The 20,398-nt window shown below is 44.4% G+C and overlaps 1 protein-coding gene across 2 annotated transcripts; it reads right to left on the bottom strand.

The window, feature by feature from the left end:
* Nucleotides 1-13,608: 13,608 nt before the first annotated feature.
* LOC123624295 (cytochrome P450 2A13-like) lies at nucleotides 13,609-20,230 on the bottom strand. Of its 2 annotated transcripts, XM_045531934.1 has the most exons (9): nucleotides 20,037-20,230; nucleotides 19,605-19,767; nucleotides 18,636-18,785; nucleotides 18,242-18,402; nucleotides 16,891-17,067; nucleotides 15,628-15,769; nucleotides 14,967-15,154; nucleotides 14,297-14,438; nucleotides 13,609-13,813 (listed from the first exon to the last, which is right to left on the bottom strand). In XM_045531934.1, exons 1-9 carry the CDS (start codon nucleotides 20,214-20,216, stop codon nucleotides 13,632-13,634), a joined length of 1,485 nt encoding a protein of 494 aa, XP_045387890.1. In that variant the 5' UTR covers nucleotides 20,217-20,230; the 3' UTR covers nucleotides 13,609-13,631. The 2 variants fall into 2 exon arrangements, with proteins under 2 accessions (XP_045387890.1, XP_045387891.1); XM_045531935.1 differs by lacking the exon at nucleotides 19,605-19,767 and having other exon boundaries at nucleotides 20,015-20,230.
* Nucleotides 20,231-20,398: the final 168 nt, after the last annotated feature.

Raw genomic sequence — 20,398 nt, 5'->3', positions numbered from 1 at the left:
AAGATATCAAAATATAAATTGAGATATCAAGATATAAATCATAATATTCCATTATATAAATATAAATAAAAAACACATCTCTACATAAACTAAGGCCATAGTACAAGGCCTCACTAGGGCACTCCTTATCTGCTTCAGAATTACAGCATTACTGATAGCGATGAAGGTACTCATTCTACTTCTCAGAACACACAAAGCTGGGCTCTTGAATGGAATATTCATCTCACTTTCTGGCCTTAGGTTGCATGCCTTGTAGCACACCATAAGGGCTTACTTCAACAAGTTCAAATTCAATTATAACACACTGCACGTTTCAGTCCTCAGTCAAGCATCAATGGTGAATTGTATTAACAATGAGACTGACTCCATTTTTTGATATTCGGTGGCTGACATTTTTTAAGCATCGCTCCCCCTTCTTGTATCCCACAGCTGAGCAAGCTCATAGGGAAGCCCAGTTGCTCTCTCCCTTGGCACCAGCAGGAGATTCAAACCATGCAAGCCCCAGTGCATGTGCATTAACTCACATGCCACACACCCCCCAACTACCACAAAAACCCAAGCCAGTCTCCTTTCCTTGTCCTCTCAAGCCATTGCAGACATGCTTGAGTCACCTGCCCTGATCTCCAAAGAGACCTTAGCTGTCTGTGTGAGTAATAAATCTTTTCATACTATTCTAGTGTGGCGTCATTAGTCTTAACATCTGAACCAAATTTTGGGGGGGATGAAGTCCATCTGGCTCTGCAGGTCACCAAAATACAGCTTTTGGTTTCATTGTTTTTTTCCTATTTTTTCTCTTTTCTATTTCATTAACTTCCACTCTCATCTTTATGATTTGTCTGCTTCAGTTTGCTGTAGATTTAGATTGATTTTTTTTGTTGTTTAATGTATTTGGTGGAAGATTAGGTTATTGATCTGACATCATTCTTCTTTCTTAATATAGACATTACTAGCTATAGATTTCTCTCTGACTATTGAGTTCCCTAAGCCTGTGGTCATGGCAGCAAAGCTTTAGCTGCATCCCATAAGTTGGTGTTGTGTGTCTTCATTTTCATTCATCTCAAGGTATTGCCTGATTCTCTTTTAATTTCATTTTGACCCACTGGTTATTTAGGAGTGTGTTTTTTAATTTCCATATATCTGTGAATTTCCCCAATTTTTTTAGTTATTATGATTCCATTCCATGTGGACAGAGAAGATATTTTGTATTATTTCTATTCTTTTAAATTTATTGAAGTTTATTTTATGGCCTAGTGTATTGTCTATCCTAGAGAATGTTCTAGGTGCACTTGAGAAGAATGTTTATTCTGTTGTCATTGAGCAAAGTCTTCTATAGATTTCTATTAGGTCTATTTGGTTTATGGTGCTGCTCAAATCTTCTATTTCTTTGTTGGTCTTATGTCTAGTTGTTCTGTTGAAGTCCCGAAGTATTATTATTGAATCATCTATTTCTCCTTCATTTCTGTCAAGATGCTTCATGTAATTTAGTGCTATACTATTGTCTGTAAATATTTATAATTATTGTACCTTCCTGATGGACTGACCCTTTTATCATTATGTTAGGTCATTAAATATGAAATGTCTGATTTTGAATCAAATGTGTAGTTTATTATATCTCCGACAAGAAGCAGTATAACTGATCAAAGTATGCACGGAAACTGTCCACAGTTTTGTCATCTTAACGGTAGCTTGTTTATGCCTGGAGAGCAAGTGGTGATGAAATCACAAAAGGCGTTTTTCCCACCTTGTTGAGAATTGAATATTTTTCCATGCAAGAAGTGGTCCAAAGCCTGTAAGAAGCGGTAGTCAGTTGGTGTAAGGGCTGGTGAAAATGGCAAATGACAGGGAGTTTCCAAGTCCTGCTTCTGTAGTTTGAGCAGTGTTGCTTGTGTGACACATGGCCAAGCGTTGTCTTGCAAGAGGATTGACCTGTCTCTATGGACCAATTTTGGCTGCTTAATTGCAAGTAATCCTCATCATTTCATCCAGTTGGTTGCAGTAGACATCTTCTGTAATCAATTGACCAGGTTTCATGAAGCTGTAGTGGATAATACCAGCGCTGGACCACCAAACAGACACCATTAGCTTTTTCTGAGGAATATTCAGTTTTGGACGCCCTTTTAGCACTTGATCTTTATCCAACCATCGTGCCGAATGCTTGAGATTGTCAAAAAGAATCCATTTTTTTTCATACAGAACAATATGGTGTAGCAATGATTTACCTTTATGTTGTGACAGCAAAGAAAGGCAAGTTTTGAGACAATCTCTCTTCTGACGCTCATTTAATTCACGTGGAACCCACCCATCCACCCTCTTTACCTTGCCAATTTGTTTCAAATGGTCAAATATTATTGGAACAGTAAAGTCAAACCTTGCTGCTAATTTGCACATAGGTTGCCATGGGTTCACTTCCACTGTGGCTTTCAGCTCCTCATTATCCACGTTGGTCTCAGGTCACCCACATGGCTCATTTTCAAGATAAAAATCACCAGAATGGAACTTCTCAAACCACTGATGTACTGTGTATTCATTCGCTATGTCCTTCCCAAACACTTCGTTGATATTTCAAGCTTTCTGCACTGCATTGGTTCCATGATGGAACTCATATTCGAAAATAACACAAATTTTTGACTTACCCATAGTTTCACAGAAATTGCTCTAAAAATTTTTTTGAAAGATAATCACAAGCCAAAGCTTGCGTTTGAAAAACTGGAGGCTGAGGCAGTAGGATTGCTTGAGCCCGGGAGTTTGAGGTTGCTGTGCGCTAGGCTGATGCCACCACACTCTAGTCCGGTCAACAGAGTGAGACTCTGTCTCAAAAAAAAGAAAAAAAAAAAAAAAACTGAAAGACTGAGTATGTACCTTCACAATAAAAAAAATAAAACAAGAAGTGTCGAAGTGGAACATCAGAGATATCAACTGTTGAACTTAGTCCTTAAGGAAATTGGACATTTCATACTTAATAACCTATAAAATTTCTCCCTTTGAGAGGGGAGGTGAGACAAGATGGCTGAATAGAACCCCCCAGTGAGCATCCCCTCAAAGGAACATCAAGAAAACAACTTCAGTCACTGTCTAGGGGATGGACACCTTTGAAGCTCTGACTCGGTGGGTTGGGGGGGGGAGGGCAAATATGTAACCTAAACTTTTGTACCCCCACAGTACGCTGAAACAAGAATAAAAACAATTTAAGCAAAAAGAAAACACCTTCGCAAGAGCTAGAAAATCAGGTGAAAGATCACAGTACCTGGTCTTAGCATAACAACAAAAAATATGCATTGAAGAGGGTAGGAAGGATAGACTTGCCTTGTCTACACCACCCCTCCACCAACCCTAGACATTGCAGCCCAGAGAGAGAATTCGTGTGTTTGGGGGAGAGAGGGATGTGCATGTGGGACTTTGCATTGGAACTTAGTGCAGGCCCCACCACAGTGGGATACAGCAGCAGACAGAATTCCAAACCCCTTGATTCCTGGTCAGAGCCCACAGAGGAGGCATTTAGCTCCTACCCAAACAAATGTAGCTTTTGTTCCTTCCTTTGTTACAGAAGCATGAGCTGACTTAGATATCAACCTTTCCCAGAGCCCTTAATCTCTAGGAGTCTTTGAAGACCCTGGGACACTCAGAGCCAAATAAAATTGTTTGATACTTTAAGACCTCTGATTCTTTCCATTACAGCACAGAAATTGCAAAATATTGACATTTTCTGATTCCCTTGGGTTTCAGTTAGATTCCTTCCTCAAGACTCCACAGGAGTTTTTCTCCTCCTTCACTTGTGAAAGCTAGTCCAGAGATCTAGACAACCCAAAATCCATTAGAACGCCTTGAGAACCTTGGGTTCCTATGGGACCATCCAGCCTCTCCAAGATCTGTGGGTCCATGGTAACCTCTAAGACCCAGAGAATCTGTGAAATCCCCAAGTTGCAGGACACGCTCTCCTTCCAAATTACTTAGATTCCTAAAATTCCCCCTCATGTTTGTCTAAGATTTCTCAGCTTCTGCTAGGTCCCTGAATCCCTCAGACTTCCCATTTCCCACACCAAACCCAGTCCCAGGTCATCCTCCTTTTTCTCCAGTGAAAGTCTATGAGGAGATCACTGGATTTACAGTGCCAGAACACAAATTTGAGGGCAACCAAGATTTCCTACATGAAGTCTGTTAACCAAGAAGTTCAGGGATTTGAGGACAGTGATTTGGACTGCAGAGTATGCAAGAATACCAAAATTGAAGCTTTCCTCATTACCAAGATAAGGTCCCTAGAGCCCTCAATCTCCATGTTGCATTCTCCTCCACAGCTTAGAATCTCCATGTTCATCCCAAACTTCCTCCTTCAGGGCCTCCTAACAATACACATTTCCAAAACCTCCTACAGTAGAGGACACCAAACTTCGATGTACACCAAATACCCATGTCCTGATCTCAATACCCTCTCCAAATGGACCCAAATCAAGGCAGAATTAGTTGCAGTGTCAGTCCTTTGTGGTAGAAAAGCAGAGGAAGGAGTGGGTCTGAGAACAAACAGGTGAATGTCCATCACATACCCTAACTGTGTGGGCTTTGCCTCTGGGATGTCATCTTCTTCCTGGACCCTTGAACCAAAACTCTCAAGGAAGGGCTGAATAAGGAAAATCAAGGTGGGGACAGTCCAGGGGACAGGGAAGAGCTTCATTCAGTACCTAGAAACGAGAACAACAGCTCCAGGGGGTTGAGCTTCCCCATGCCTGAGGCTGTGCTAAGCAGAACTTTTCATGGAGTATGTTATGAAATCCTCACAAGTCTGTGATAAAGGTTCTATGATTTTTCACATTTTACACGTGGGCAAGCTGAGACTCAGAACCATAACGTTCAACTAACAAGTAAAAGTCCCTAGGACAGATCTAGTCTCCAGATGTGTCTGACTCTAGAGGCTATGCTCTTAACTACCATCCTTGATCCACTTCCTTGCCCTTTTCTGGATCTGCAGAAAGGCAACTAAGGCCAACTGGAGAGAAATTCAAACCCCAGGGCACTGCATGTTTCATAACAAACCACAGATCTCAAGTTTCAAACATTTCCTGATATGTGTTGGCAGCTTAGACGTGATTTGTTGACTGTTTTTCTACAAAGGAGGGGTGGTGGGAAGGGAGTCGGAAACTCTAAAGTCATGTAGTGTTTTGTAACAAGCACATGAGTCAAGAAACATGCCTGTGTCAGGTGATCATCCACGTGCATTTTCTTTTGGAAAAAGGCTGAAAATCTTTGACTCAAAGGTTCTTCAGCATTAGAAATTTAACAGAGATTAGGACTACAGTCTCAGAATCAAAAATTAAGCTATGAAGCTTAAGGTATTGGGAGAGGAATCACGGTCCCTTAAAATCAAATCTGACTGGGCACACGTGGGCACAGAGAGATGTAAAGGTCATTAGAAACCAAGAAGGGGGGAATGAAAGGGTAGGGGTAAAAACCTACCTATCGGGTATAATGAACACTATTTGGGTGATGGGCACACCGATAACCTTGACTTAAGCATTATGAAAGATATCCATGTAACAAAAACATTTGTACTTGGTATATGTACACCATGGAGTTCTACTCAGCCATCAAAAAGGAGGAATTAATGCCTTTTGTAGCAATGTGGAAGGAATTGGATATCATTATCCTAGGCAAACTATCTCAAGAATGGAAAAACAAACATCACATGTACTGTCCAATAAATTCGAAATTGGTACTAACTGATGGGCACACAAGTGCACGGAGGGAAGTACAAGTCATTGAAAATCAAGCAGGAGGAGGAGCAGATGGGTAAAAACCCACCTAACAGGTACAATGAATACTATTTGTGTGATGGGCACATATATTGCCCTGACTCAATCCATATAACAAAAACATTTGTATCTTCTTAATATTTTGAAAAAAAAAAAGAATAAATTGTACACACCTTGAAGAGCCAAAGAAATCTTTAGCAAAAACAACAAAGCTGAAGGTATCATATTACCTGACTTCAAAATATATTACAAAGCTATAGAAACTGAAACAGCATGACATTGGTATAAAAAGAGGCCCATAGACCAAAGGAGCAGAATAAACATCCCAGAAATAAATTCATGAATCTACAGCAAACTGATTTTCTACAAATGTGCCAAGAACACACACTGGGAAAAGGATAGTGTTTTCAATAAATGACACCAGAAAAATTGGATATCCATATGCAGAAGTATGAAACCGGACTCTTATCTTTTGCCATAAGCAAAAGTAAACCCAAAATGGATTAAAGACTTAAATGTAAGACTAGAAACTATGAAACTATTAAAAGAAAACATAGAGGACATGCTTCGTGACATCAAACTGTACAAGAATTTTTTTTTTGATATGAACTCAAAAGCAAAGGGAACAAAAGCAAAAATAGACAAATTAGATTATATCAGGCTAAAAGCTTCTGGCCAGCAAAGGAAATGATCAACAAAGTGAAGAGACAACCTATAGAATGGGAGAAAACATTTGCAAACTGTTCATATGACAAGGGGTTAATATTCAAAAGATATAAGGAACTCAAACAACTGAACAAAAAATTCAATTCTCTATGGGTAAAAAACCTGAATAGACATTTCTCAAAAGAAGACATACAAATGGCCCAGAGGTATATGAAAAAATGCTCAGATCACTAATCATTAAGGAAATGCAAATCAAAACCACAATGAGAAATCACCTCACTCCAGGTAGAATGGTTATTATCAAAAAGTCAAAAGATAACAAATGTTGACCAGAATGTGGAGAGAAGAGAATCATTACACACTATTGGTGGGAATGTAAATTGGTACAGCCATGATGGGAAACAGTTTGGGTGTTCCTAAAAAATTTAAAATAGAACTACCATATGACCCAGCAATCCCACCACCAGGTATATATCCAAAGGAAAGGATATCAATATGTCAAGATATCCACATTTCCACGTTTATTGTAGCAATAATCACAGTAGCCAAGATATAGAATCAACCTAAATGTTCATCAACAGATGCATGGACAAAGAAAATGTGGCATAGATACACAGTAGAATACTATTCAGTCATAAAAAGAATGAAATCCTGTTATATGTGACAAGATGAATGAATCTGGAGGATGTTATGTGATGTGAACTAAGTCAGACAGACATAGATAAATACTAAATGTCCTCATTCGTATTCAGAATTTTAAAAAGTTGATCTCATAGAGTAGCAAATAGAACAGTGATTGCCAGAGACTGGGGTGGGGAAGGGTGGAGGGTGGAGGGGGAATGAAGAGGTTGGTCAGTGGGTACAAAGTTACAATTAGAAAAGAAGAATAAATTCTGGTGACTTTCTGCAGAGGAGGATGAATATAGTCAAACAATAAGGTATATCTCTAAATAGCTAAAAGAGGATTTTGAATGTTCCCACCAAAAGGAAATGATAAATGTTTGAAATGATGAATATGCTAATTACTCTAATTTTATTATTGTGCAATGTAGACATATATTGATACATCACTTTGTAACCCACAAATAAGTATGATTATCTGTCAGTTAAAAATAAAATATAATTTTAAATATAAATAAAATAAATTAAATAAGGCTTCATAATTGCAAAAACAAAAGAAGATTGCTCAAAGTGTTCTACATTCCTTATATTACTAGGGAAGAGAGTAGAGATGATTATTAACTTTCGATTTTGTTCAGTCAGGTGTGCTGATAAATTTAAAGGTAATTGTCGAAAATTTCACTACTGTGTATATACACCTAAAAGAAATGCATACAGAAGTGTAGCAAAAGATAAACAGCAAATATGAGACAAGCAGAGGCTTGTCCGCTTCCACTTGCCCTCTTGCAACTTTACCTTGAGAGGGTGAGAACATTCTCACCCTCTGGAGGAGGAGAGATGTATGCAGCAGAGCGAAGTCACTCCAGTCATGCCAGCTATGGCCATCCTAGATGAGCCATCAGCCAGCTGACCCTCAAACATATGAAAAATTAAGCAAAAATTAGCAGAGGCACCTAGCCAGCCACACCAGACACATGAACAGTAAACTCGTGTTGCTATTTGTCACTGAGAATTTGTGATTGTATATATGGAGCATTATTATGACAATAGATAGCTAAAAACTGACACATAAATTAGTACCCAGATAAAGAGTACTAAAAAAACTAAAGTGATGTCTAATAGAGTTCTTAGAGGGACAAAGTTGCTCCTATGACTCTTAAGTGAATTTTCCCACAGCAGCCTGACACACCAAAAGTAGAAATACCAAGTTTAGAAAGAAAAACTTGTCTTGAAAACACAATGGGGGGGAGGGCTATTTGGCTCAAATATACAGAAAACCCACAATGATTTTAAGAGAATTGTATTGACAATCCCACAATCAGAGTGAGCTAAAAGAGGCTGAACCTGCTCAAACTTAAAAAATATCCCCAATTTAACATTCCCACCAACGGTGTATGAGTTCTCTTTTCTCTGCAGGCTCGACAACATCTATTACTTTTTGTCTTTTTAATAATAGTCATTCTGCCTGGTGTAAGATGATATCTCATTGTGGTTTAATTAGCATTTCCCTGATAACTAGTGATGTTGAGCATTTTTCCATATGCTTGTTGGCCATTTGTGTGTCTTCTTTTGAAAAATGCCTATTCATGTTTTTTGTCCACTTTTTAATGGGATTACTTGTTTTTCATTGTTGTTGACTGTACATTTTGGATATTAGTCCCTTTTTGAATTCATAGTTTACAAATATTTTCTCTCATTCTTCAGGTTGTCTTTTCACTCTGTTGATTATTTCTTTTGCTGTGCAGAGGCTTTTTAGTTTGCCCTTATATCACAACTGAATTGGGACCCTGAGTTTTCTTCAGAAATACTTCATATGTGTTTAGAGTGCATGAAATTTGCAATTGAAAAGAAGATTTACGTGTCCATGTTGTTCCAAACACATTTCGAAGTTTTCCAATAACTGAATTAAGTATAAACTTTTAAACTTAAATTAAATTTTAATTGTAATTAGTCACTCCACATTTCAAGAACTTAAAGGCCATGTGCAGCAAGTGGCTACCATATTGGACAATGTAGCCCTAACCCACTGTGTGACCTTGGATAAGGCTCTCAACCTCTGTGTGTTTCATTCTCTAGATCTATAAAAGGGGAATGACAACAAAACCCACCTCAAAGGGTGAGGACTGAGTTCCTGAGGGTAAAACACTTCATGCCCTGTTATCAGTGCTTCCCCTTGGGGCTAGATGGGGACCAAAGCTTTGTGCCAGATCACACAGCACAGCAAGAGCCATGTCCTAAGTTCAGGAGAGTCCTTGGCAGGTCTCCAAGGACATGAAAATACAGGCCCTACCCCTTAAAAACATCAGGATTATCTGTCTTCTCCTTCTGGGTCAAACTCGGTCAGGGTCCTGGGTCCAGGAAGGGGTTTGTTCAACATTGCAGAAAAGTTTCTCCATCATGGCAGAAAGTCATGCCCAGGCTGAGACAGGTGGACATGGACATATTCATTCCCATAGTCGTTAACTATGGACTGAGCCTACCAGAGACTGGGTAGGTGCAGTCTCACAGTGGTGTTGGAGACAGATGGGAGCCAGAAGACATCAGTCAAACTGGACCTAGTCTCTGCATTCCTAGAGTTCTATTTAATAAGGCACCTGTAGAATTTACTCCTTCCCACCCATTAGGTCCAGTCAGTACACATCATCAAGGTATGAAGTCCACTTACTCACGGCTTTGGGTAGTTCTCCAGAGTCATCCCATAATGTGAAGGCAGCAGCCATGAGCCCTTCAGGCGAGGAGTGGTCGCCCCCACCAGGCAACTACTTGTCTGTAGCCTCTGCCTCAGGGAAGGACGTATAGTTATGGATGCCAATTGCTCCATCTCCCTTGGGGAACACAGGACACTATCCATCCCTTTGCCCCATACGCACAGCAACCAGGCAGGCAAGTCTTCCCCAGGGTGTTGTCTGCACTGTTTCCCTAGTTCCCACAGCTCTACAGGCGTGTAAGCAGAATAAGTGACATGTTCCATTACCATAGGCATGCCATGCGCCAACCCCCAGAGCCCCATGGGTTGCACATGCTCCATTCTCTGTTTCACAACTGAGGGGCACTCAGCAGGGGAGGGGCCCCACCCTCAGTCTCCTGTGTACTTGTGGTTTCATTGGGGTCCACGGCCAAAACACTGATTAACTGTGTTAGCCTGCACCTGGGCTTCCAGGTTTTCCTCTATCACTGTAATTCTCTTACCTGGGCTTCTCACCACAGGGTGTCCTTGTGTTGCTCATGGAAGGCTGTAAGGAAGAGTCAGCCGACCCAACCAGCCAACTCTCCCCAGGCTGCAGTGACTCTTCCAAGGCCCACAAGGCCTTTTCCAGGGCAGCAGACATACACTCCATCTGCTCCCGCTCCATGGCAGGGCCCACGACATGAGTACTGCTGCCACTGGATGCCACAAGCCTGTGGGAGGCCACATAGCGTCTCCTACTGGGGTGGAAGGGACACTTACCCCAGCTGAATCCTGTTGGCTATGCCAAATGTGGGGAGGGGCTCTTTGGCTAGTGAGTGCACGGGAATAGGTTTTGGAAATTGAAAGAAGACACAAGCAGCAGGGTGCAGATAAGACATACTCTTTATTGTTGGGGGAATGCAGCATGCAGCGAGAATATAGGCACTTATATACGCCTCAGAACAATAGTGCCAACATGCCAAGCAAAAGCATGATCACGTGGGTTCACATAGGAGATAACACCTTGGTTATGTAAATGTGCTGCCTCATGCTTCCCCAGAATGCCAGCTTGCTGGAGGGCCAGGTCAGAAAAAACACTCCAGTGGTCATCTTAGTTTGACCTAAGAAACCTATTGCCTATACAAATGAATTTTTCCTTTACGGGACTCTCCTTCACATACACAATTGCTGCTGGCTCATTAAGGAATATTTTAACATAAAAAAGTAATTTCTGTGAAAAACATTAGCTAAGTATTTCACAATGTATATATACTTCAAAACATCATTTTGGGCCAGAAGGGATGAGTGATGCCTGTAATCCTAACAGTTTGCGAGGCTGAGGCTGAAAGATTGCTTGAGGCCAGGAGTTTGAGTCCAGCCTGAGCAAGAGCAAGATCCCATATCTACAAAAAAATACAAAACTTAGCTGGGCATGGTGGCCTGTGCCTGTAGTCCCAGCTTCTTGGGAGGCTGAGGCAGGAGGATCGCTTGAGCCCAGGGGTCTGAGGTTGCTGTGAGCTGTGACAATGCCACTGCACTCTAGCCTGGGCAACAGAGTCAACAGAGTGAGACTGCGTCTCAGCAAAAGAAAATAATGTCACATGTCCACCACTTCAGTATGATCCAGAATATTTTCTCTGCCCTAAAAATCCCATGTGCTCCACCTATTTTTCCCTTCCACGCTTCTCTCCAAATTCTAGGCAATTACTGATCTTTGTCCTGTCTTCACACTTTCGCCGTTTCCAGAATATCATATATTTGGAATCATACCCTATATAGGCTTTTCAGACTGGCTTCTTTCACTTAGTAATAACATTTAATGTGTCTCCATATCTTCCTGTGATTTGGTAGGTCATTTCTTTTTATTGTTGAATAACATTCCATTGTATGGATGTATCACAGTTTGTTTATCAATTTATCTGTTGAAGAACATCTTTGTTCCTTCCAAGTTTCAGCAATTATGAATAAAGGTGCTATAAAGATTTGTATATGGTTTTTTGTGTGGATATAAATTTTCAACTCATTTGGGTTAATACCAAAGTGTATGATTGTTGGATCATCGGGAAGAACATGTTTAGGTTTGTAAGAAACTGCCAATATGTTTTCCAAAGTTGTTGTACGATTTTGCATTCCCATCAGCAATGAATGAGTGTTCCTGTTGCTCTACTTCCTTGTTAGTATTTGGTGTTGTCATTGTTTGGATTTTAGCCATTCTAATAGGTGCATGTACTAGTAACTCTTTATCATTTTAATTTGAAATTTTTAGTGACATATGACATGGAGCATCTTTTCATATGCTTACTTGCTATGTATATACCTTCTTTGGTGAGGTGTCTGCTCAGATATCTTTTGCCATTTTTAAATTTGTTTGTTTTTATTCTATTGTTGAATTTTAACTGTTCTTTTTATATTTGGAATACAAGTTCTTATTTATTTATTTATTTATTTTTTTGAGACAGAGTCTCACTCTGTTGCCTGGGCTAGAGTGCTGTGGCGTCAGCCTAGCTCACAGCAACCTCAAACTCCTGGGCTCAAGCAATCCTCCTGCCTCAGCCTCTTGAGTAGCTGGGACTACAGTCATGCGCCACCATGCCCCGCTAATTTTTTCTATATATATTTTTAGCTGTCCATATAATTTCTTTCTATTTTTAGTAGAGACGGAGTCTCGCTCTTGCTCAGGCTGGCCTCGAACTCCTGAGCTCAAACAATCCACCCACCTCGGCCTCCCAGAGTGCTAGGATTACAGGCATAAGCCACCACGCCCGGCCGGAATACAAGTTCTTTATAAGATACGTGCCTTGCAAATATTGTCTCCCAGTTTGTGGCTTGTATTTTCATTCTCTCGACAATGTCTTTTGCAGAACAGAAGTTTTTTTTTTGTTTGTTTGTTTGTTTTTTTTAATACACCCTGCTTTGGGTATTGTATCTAAGAAGTCATCACCACATCCAAAGTTACCTCAATTTTCTCCTGTTATCGCCTAGAGGTTTTATATTTTACCTTTATGTCTACAATACTCCTTGAGTTACTTTTGTGTGTGTGTGTGAAAGCTTCTAAGGGGACATACACTACTTTGTTTAAGAGTAGGCAGGTGATTCTGAAACTCTTAGCTGCATCTTACATCGGACCCCCACATCCATCACTGAGAGCCCCACATTCAGAAATGCATAGCAGAAAATGTGTTCGTTTTCTGCATATGTATACACTCAAGAGAACATGAATGTATACTTACATACACACATGCAAGGTCACACACATACACATAGCTATGCAATGCTCTCTCTGGTGTTCAAGGGTGATGATAAAAGATGATGAATTTGTGACTCACAAATGAGTGGGCAAGAGTGTGGGCAAGCGTGTAGTGAAGCCAGGTCAGCTGCCCACCAGGCCTCTGGAAAAATCCCTAGGACGGGAGTCTTCAGGTTGTGTGATAATATACCAAGTTGTTGTTAACTTGAGAAAAGGTGATTTTTCATAATCTGCCCAAAGAGCTGTGGGCACACATCTGTGTTCAAGGACTTGCTGGGCACTTCTATTCCATGAGACCTCAGACACAGACTTAAACTTTCTGAGGCTCAGCTTTGTCATGTGTAAAATGAGGATGAACACTGTTCTCCTTCGCCTAGGTTTGTGAGCATTTTGTGAGGTGAACGGGTAACACCTTTGGCACAGAGCTTACACGGAGAACCTGCTATTATTATCATTCATAGCACACTGTAAGTCTTCCCTTCTTCTCATCCCAGCACTGAAGCATCTATCAGGGTGAAATGATTCGGTTCCGTTTCTCCTCTTCCTTCATTCCACCTGGCCTTCCTTTGCCCAGCCCCCTTTCCATGACCCCGCCCCTCCTGCTAGCCCCGCCCATGTCCCACCTCTTCCCCTGCCCCATCCCTTCCTTTCCCCCGGCGCATGAGCCCTGCCCCCACACAGCCCTCGCTCAGCGAGGCAGGAAACTCATGGTGTAGTTTCGTGGGATTGTAGCAAAGCCCACATGCTTGGGGGACACGTCGATGTCCTGAGGCGACTGCGGGGACTTGAAGCGGAAGTTCTGCATAATGGTGGTGAGGAAGAGAAAGAGCTCCATTCTAGCCAGGCCTTCTCCTAAACAGTACCGCTTTCCTGAGGAGGACAGGTGGGAGGGGGGGAGATGAAGCCCACTCTCACTGCCACCTCGCCCCGCTACTGACCTTCAGCTGCATTCTCCCAGGGAGACTTCCAGAGGAGGCTCTAAACCTCTCTGAGCCTGTTTCCTTTGTGCATGACGTGGGGTGATCTATGCCAGGCTGCAGCAATGGGAAGTTTAGATGGCCTTTGCTGCCAAATACACTCTCAAATGTGCGTGCTGTGCTGCCATCTCCTTGTTAGAGATCTGAAAAATTTGCAGTATGACCTTGGACAAATCTCTCATTTACTATGGGCCTTGATTCTCTCCATACCTTCTCTTTTGCCTGGGTGCAGGTACTTGGTGCGTGGTAGTTATGGGAGCATCGGCAGTTACATTCTAAGAAGAATGTCCAGGCTGGAGAAAGATACCAGGCTACAGCTCAGTGAGGGGATGACGGAGCCCCCTGTTGGGGTGAGCAGTGGCCTGCAGTCACTTACCAATGGAGAAGGGCACAAAAGCATCACTCTTCTTAAACTGCCCTTTCTCATCCAGGAAGTGCTGGGGATTAAAATCTCGGGGTTTGGAGAAGAACTTGGGGTATTTGTGCACGGAGCCCAGCATAGGGAACACTTCAGTGCCCTGGTAGGAAGGAGGAAGGTGTATTTATTAAAGTTGAGGGATTGGTGTGCTGAAAGTATATAGGGGACAGACAGGGGAGTTTGGGTGCCCCAGGGGAAGGGAAATGGGAGGGATGGAGGTGGGATGCTCTCAGGGAGGAGCTTTGTTCATGTCTTTAAGACAGGAAGTTTGGGGGACATAGGGGTTTCATGTCCCCCAGGCAGGATATTTGGGGACATGACATTCATGTCCCTAAGGCAAAATGTCTAGAGGAAAGGGGACTCATTTCTCTCAAGTCAGGAAGTTTGGTAACATGGGGTTGATTCCTCTGAAGCAAAAAGTCTGGGGGAGACATAGGATTCAGGAGTCTCTAAGTGAGAAGGTTGAAGGGACATGATGGTTGTGGAAGTCTTTGATGGAGGGACTGGAACAGGGGTTGGAGAACTCATGGCCATGGGGTGCTGGGGTTGGAGAACTTCTCATGGGGATGGGATTCTGGGGCCACAGGGAGTGGGTTGGGGGTCTCTGTAGGCTGTGTGGAGGCAGTACCTTGGGAAGGAAGAAGTCCCAAAACTTGGTGTCTTTGGTGACCCTGTGGGCCAGGCCCATGGGGCTTAGGTTTCCAAATCTTTGGCTCTCATGGATCGCTGCCTCCGCGTAGGGCATTTTGGCCTGATCCTCAAACTTGGGCTGCCAGTTCTTGCCAATCACCCGGTCAATCTCCTCATGGACCTTGACTAGGGGAGGAGGAGGAATGTGCTTAGGTGTCTAGGGGTCTCAGAGCAGGGACGGATACTCCAAATAGGTAAAATGTGATGGATTACATGGATGACATGAATGTAGAACATTCAAAATAGACGTTGGTCATATGCATTCTGGAGCAGGGTCCTGTTAACCCGGGCATGTCAGAATCATGGGGGGGTGGGCGGGGGCACGCAAAGGAGGAATCCTAGGGGATGATCTGGAGGAGTGGGCAGTGATCACTCAGTGGACTTAGCACTGGAGCGATTTACCAATTAGTTCAGACATTTTCAATCTTCTAGCAGCTAGTGAGACTCAGCTGATGCCTATTAGCTGACTATTGCCCTGTCTCTGGAGAGCAAGGCGTGTCTGAAGGTTCAGGGATCTGGGAGGGGTGGGGACATTGCACCAGGCTCAGAGCAGCTTTGAGGGTCTGTGGTCCTCTACTTCCCTCCCCCTCTAGCCTTACCCTCCACATCTGGGTGTTTCATGAGCAGCAGGAAGCCATAGCGCAGGGTCGTGCTGACGGTCTCGGTGCCCGCGAAGAAGAGGTTCAGCGTGGTCAGCACCAGGTTCTTCATGTAGAACTCCGTGTTGGGGTTCTTCTGCTCCTGCAGGGGGAGAGAGCTTTAGGCTGAGCTTAGTCCCCATGACCTGGGGACCCTTCTGGGGATTTTCCTATGGACCTACCTCTCTTAGATCCAGACCAAAGGTCGGAAAGGGATCCTAGATTCTCCAGGCTCTCTCCAGTTTTCAGCCTTTGCCCCAGCTGCTGGCTCTGCCCAAAATGCTCATATTCATTGCCTGGCTATCTGAACTCTAATTATCAGCTTAGTTGTCACTTTTCTTTTTTTAACAGAGACAAGGTCTTGATATGTTGCCCAGGCTACATTTAAACTCCTGGGCTCAAGCGATGCCTTCTGCACCCGGCTAGGTTGTCACTTTCTAGATGGTAGGAATATTTAGAAAGATAGGGATAGAGAGAGAGAATAATAAAGAAGGACAGAGATGGCAAGTTTCAGTGAGAGACAGTTAAAAAGAGATAGATTGTCTGAGACACACACAGACTTTCAAGCAACAGCATCCTATTCCTTCCCTAAACCTTGAAGCTTACTAGGGAGGAATCCCCTCCCTTGATCCTTCAACCCTGAACTTCAGACTCCATAAAGCCCTCCCACCTTTCTTCACAGATGGGAGACTGACATCTAGAAGGAGGTAGGGTTCCTCCAATGTCACACAGTAAAGCCAGGTCACCTGTCTACACAGGTGTATCTGATAACCAGGGTATGAAAGGTGAGACAGCTAAAGGCACCAGGATGAGTCAGAGAGTCCAGGGTCTCAGTTAAGGTGTGCTGCTTCCTCACTGTGGAACCTCAAATAAGCCACTTACACTCTCTCAGCCCATTACCTCATTTGTAAAATTGGGACGTGATAGAACCTCTTGCAAGACCTGTTGTGAGTGCTAAACAGGTGAATATCTTAAAGCCCTTAACATAGTGCCTGGTGCCTAGTAGTGCTGTAGAAGCGCTTGCTACTCTGATTACCATGCACAAGTCCTGCCTGTGGGCAAAGGCTCAGTCGGTGGAACAGTGATGGTTACTGTAACTGTGGAGATTGTGAAGATTGTTGTGATGGGGCTAATTTGGATGGGTCTCTGTTGTTCCCCCATCCCCCCAGTCTTATTTCCCTCTGCTGGGCTTTGGACCTCCCCACGCTGGCTGCTGGGGTGTACCTGCTGCATGTGGATGAGAAAGGAGTCGATGAAGTCCGGTGGGGAGTTGGGATCCAGTGTGCGCTGGTTGTGCTCCACCTTCTTGGCTATGAAGTCTTCCAGTCCTTGCAGCTCCTTAAAGGCCTGTTGCTGTGGTCCTGGCAGGTGTTTCATCACTGAATAGAACATCTCATAGAACTGGGGGTTGGGGAGAAATGAGGGGAAAGGAAGGACAGCTGTGAGTGGCAAGACCTTATGGAAATGGAACCTGTCTCATGGCAAGGAAGGCACTGGGTTAAAGGCACCTGTCCAAGTTTCTAGGAAGTTAGTGGGTCTGGATGGGAACATATATATAAGTCTTCACGTGGGTTATGTGTGATAGCCACTGTCTCCCCTAACTCTCACTGTTAGATGAGAGGGATTGGGTGATATGTCTAGGTTTTAGATATTCAAGTCAGGGTGGATTGGAGCACACATCTAGGTGTTCACATATTCAAATGAGGTTGAGTTCGAAGGTGTATAGCTATTGAGGTGGGACTGGCATGGTGGAGAGGTCACCTCCCTAGGTGTTTAGGCATTTGGGTGGGCTTGGCTAGAAACAGGTATCCAGATAATTATTGGGTCTACATTGGTGGCCTTTAATCAGGAGTTCAGGTATTAAAGTGGGGTTGTTGTTCAGATGTTCAAGCGGGAGGGGATACCTGTTCACGTGTTTAGGTATTCATGTAGGCTGCATAGGGGGCACCTCTGTAAGGTGTGTGGGTGGGCACAGTGGGAGACGCTTATTTGGGTGTTTGGGAAACAATGTGTCCAGATATTTACGTGTTAAGGGGTGTTGGTTATGGTACCTGTCTAGGTGTTCAGGCACTTAGGTGGGTGGAGTAGAGGGCACTTGTCTAGATATTCCAGTGGGCTGGTTTCGGACACCTATGTAGATGTGAAATGATTTTGGTGTTCTGGATTTTGTAGCACTAGGTGTTTAGGTATTCATGAGATTGGTTAAGCGGGTCACTTTTCCATGTGTTAAGATATTCAGAAGGACTGAATAGGGAGCATCTGCTGTTAGATAGTAAGGTAAGTTGGGATGGGAACACCTAGCCAGGTAAGAGACCAAGTTTAGGGTATGTGTCATGCTTGCAGACTTTGTTTTTTGTCGGGGGAACATCTGTTGACATATTCAGGTGTCCTTGGAGACTGAATAGTGGGCACCTGTGCTGGGCTGTGATGCAACTGTTCAGTTGTGAACATTGGGGGTTGATCTTGAGGGGACACTGTATGGAGAAGGATAGGAGTTTGGAGCACCCGTCCCCATGTAGGGGAGCAGGGGCAGGTTGTGGTAAGGGCATGGTAGGGCTGTGCTGGAACAGGTTACCTGTCCTGTAGATGTAGCTGTGAACTCAAGGCTGTCCATCATCATATGCAGCAGTGACAGCAGCTCTTTGTCCTCATAGTCAAAGCAGTCCCCAAAGACAACGGTGCTAATGACATTGCAGAAGGCTTGGCTCAGGAAGAAGGTGGGATCGATGATGGCGCCTGCAGGGTGGGGCGGGTTCAGGGAGAAATGGGAATTGGAGGGACAGAGTGCACTCGGCAGGTGACGCCAGTCTGAGAAGGGAACTGCTGTGATGGGCCAAGTTCCCAGCTCCAGACTCCAAAGCTGGGAGCACGGTGCCTTTCCCCAGCCTAGTCCCCATGCCTGACCAGAACGTGAGGTTCCTGACGTTTCCCTTCTCTTCCACCCCATTGCCAGGGTACCCACGGCTCACCATGAGTGCCCCTAAATGCCTCAACGAGGAAGCCCGCCTCCTCCTGGATGCGCTCCTCAATGCTGCGCTTGCCCACGCTGAAGTCCTGCAGCGTGGTGATCCAGAAACACCGGAGCTGCTTGGCGCACTTGCCATTGCTGAACACCACACCTGGGAGGTGAGCAAGGGGTGCAGGAGGTTAGGGAGTGACGGGGGCAGGCCCCAGACCAGGTCCAACAGTTCCAAGGGGGCTTCTGAGAAGTGGGGCAGGAGGTGTGGAGTGGGGTTGTGCAGAGAGAGGGAATGAGAGAAGAAAATCAGAAGACAGAAGAAGCAGAGGCAAGACAGATGCACAGACAGGTGGGGGGGGCACTCAATGGAGGAGGAAAGAAAGGAGGAAGCGGGTAGAAAGAGGGTGGAGGATGGAGGGAAAGGAGGTGAGATATGTGGAGATCTGGGAGGTGGAAGTAAAAATGGTGAAGAATTCTAGAAGTGAGCTGGAGAAGAAAACTAGGGAGAAAGAGAGAGGCTGGAAAGAGGAGAGATTGTTACCAGGAGGTGGAGGCATGGGGATTTCGAAGCAGGAATCAAGTGAGATTCTAAGACAGAAGGAGGAGAAAGGGAGGCAGGAGCACAGAGAGAAACGTAGAGAAGCACAGAAGCTGAGAATGACAAAACGACAAATGGAGATAGAGGACGAGGGTTTGAAAACAGAAACTCCCAAAGGTTGTAGGAGATGGAGTTGTAGGGGAAGGAAGAGACATCTGGGAGAGGACAGTGAGACAGGGGCAGAGACAGGCAGGGAGAAATCGGGAGGTGGACACTGAGACAGATGAGTGACAGAGACAACAGTGATCCTTTACGGGGAGAGAACAGACGAAGGGCTTTGCCACAGGCTCTCATGGGCAGGTGAATAGGCGAAGGAAGGCTGGGGAAACTGAAGCAATCCACTCTGCCTGACCACATTCCTACACCCAGGGTCCCCCTTACCATAGCCTTTGAAGAGCCAGTCGAAGGTGGCCTGCTCGCCTCGCCCGTTGAATTCCTCAGCCTGGTCCACCAGGGCCTCCTTTACAGCATCATACCCACACAGCACCACGACCGGCCGGGGCCCCAGGTGAATGGTGAACACAGGGCCATAGCGCTCGCTGATCTGGTGGATGTGGGTGGGAGTAGTTACAGGGCAGCCCCTGCTCTGAATAGGCCCAGTACCGAGACATCACCTACTGGGATGCATTTCCCCCAGTCAGGGGACGGGGCATGCCAAGCCCTGGTCTTTCCTGGCTAGGACTCTGAGGCTGAACCTTCAAAACTTCCATTTTCTTAAGACTCTAGTTGAACATGGTCAGACTGCTGCCACAAAGCCCCAGCCATGTGAGGATCCCCCCATCCCATTCCACCCATGTCCCAGGCTTGTGACACCTTCATGAGGGAGTTGTACATCTGCTCTGTGTTCAGCTGCAGGTAGTTCCCAAGGAAGGGCAATGGGGTAGGTCCTGGAGGCAGCTTCCCCCAGATCTTCCTTTGCCGCCAGACAGACAGCAATACCATCACAGTCAGGCAGGCCAGCAAGGCCACCAGAAGCAGCCCGGAGGCCAGCATGGTGGCAGTGAGAATGACAGTCAGATGGTGATGTTTGGGATGATTTGGCTTTATGCTACCTGAAAGAGAAGGGTGGACTTTGGTTGATTATGGAGCTGTGTCATTTCACCCTCAGACACCCCACACCATGCACCCAACCTAGCCTGGGATGCAGCCAGAAGGGAGGAGACAAGGGATCTCAG

This window comes from Lemur catta, chromosome 19 (assembly GCF_020740605.2).
Source record: "Lemur catta isolate mLemCat1 chromosome 19, mLemCat1.pri, whole genome shotgun sequence".
NCBI lineage: Eukaryota > Metazoa > Chordata > Mammalia > Primates > Lemuridae > Lemur > Lemur catta.
Note: the sequence above shows the minus strand (reverse complement) of the source record. Positions and strands in the feature narration are given on the sequence as shown.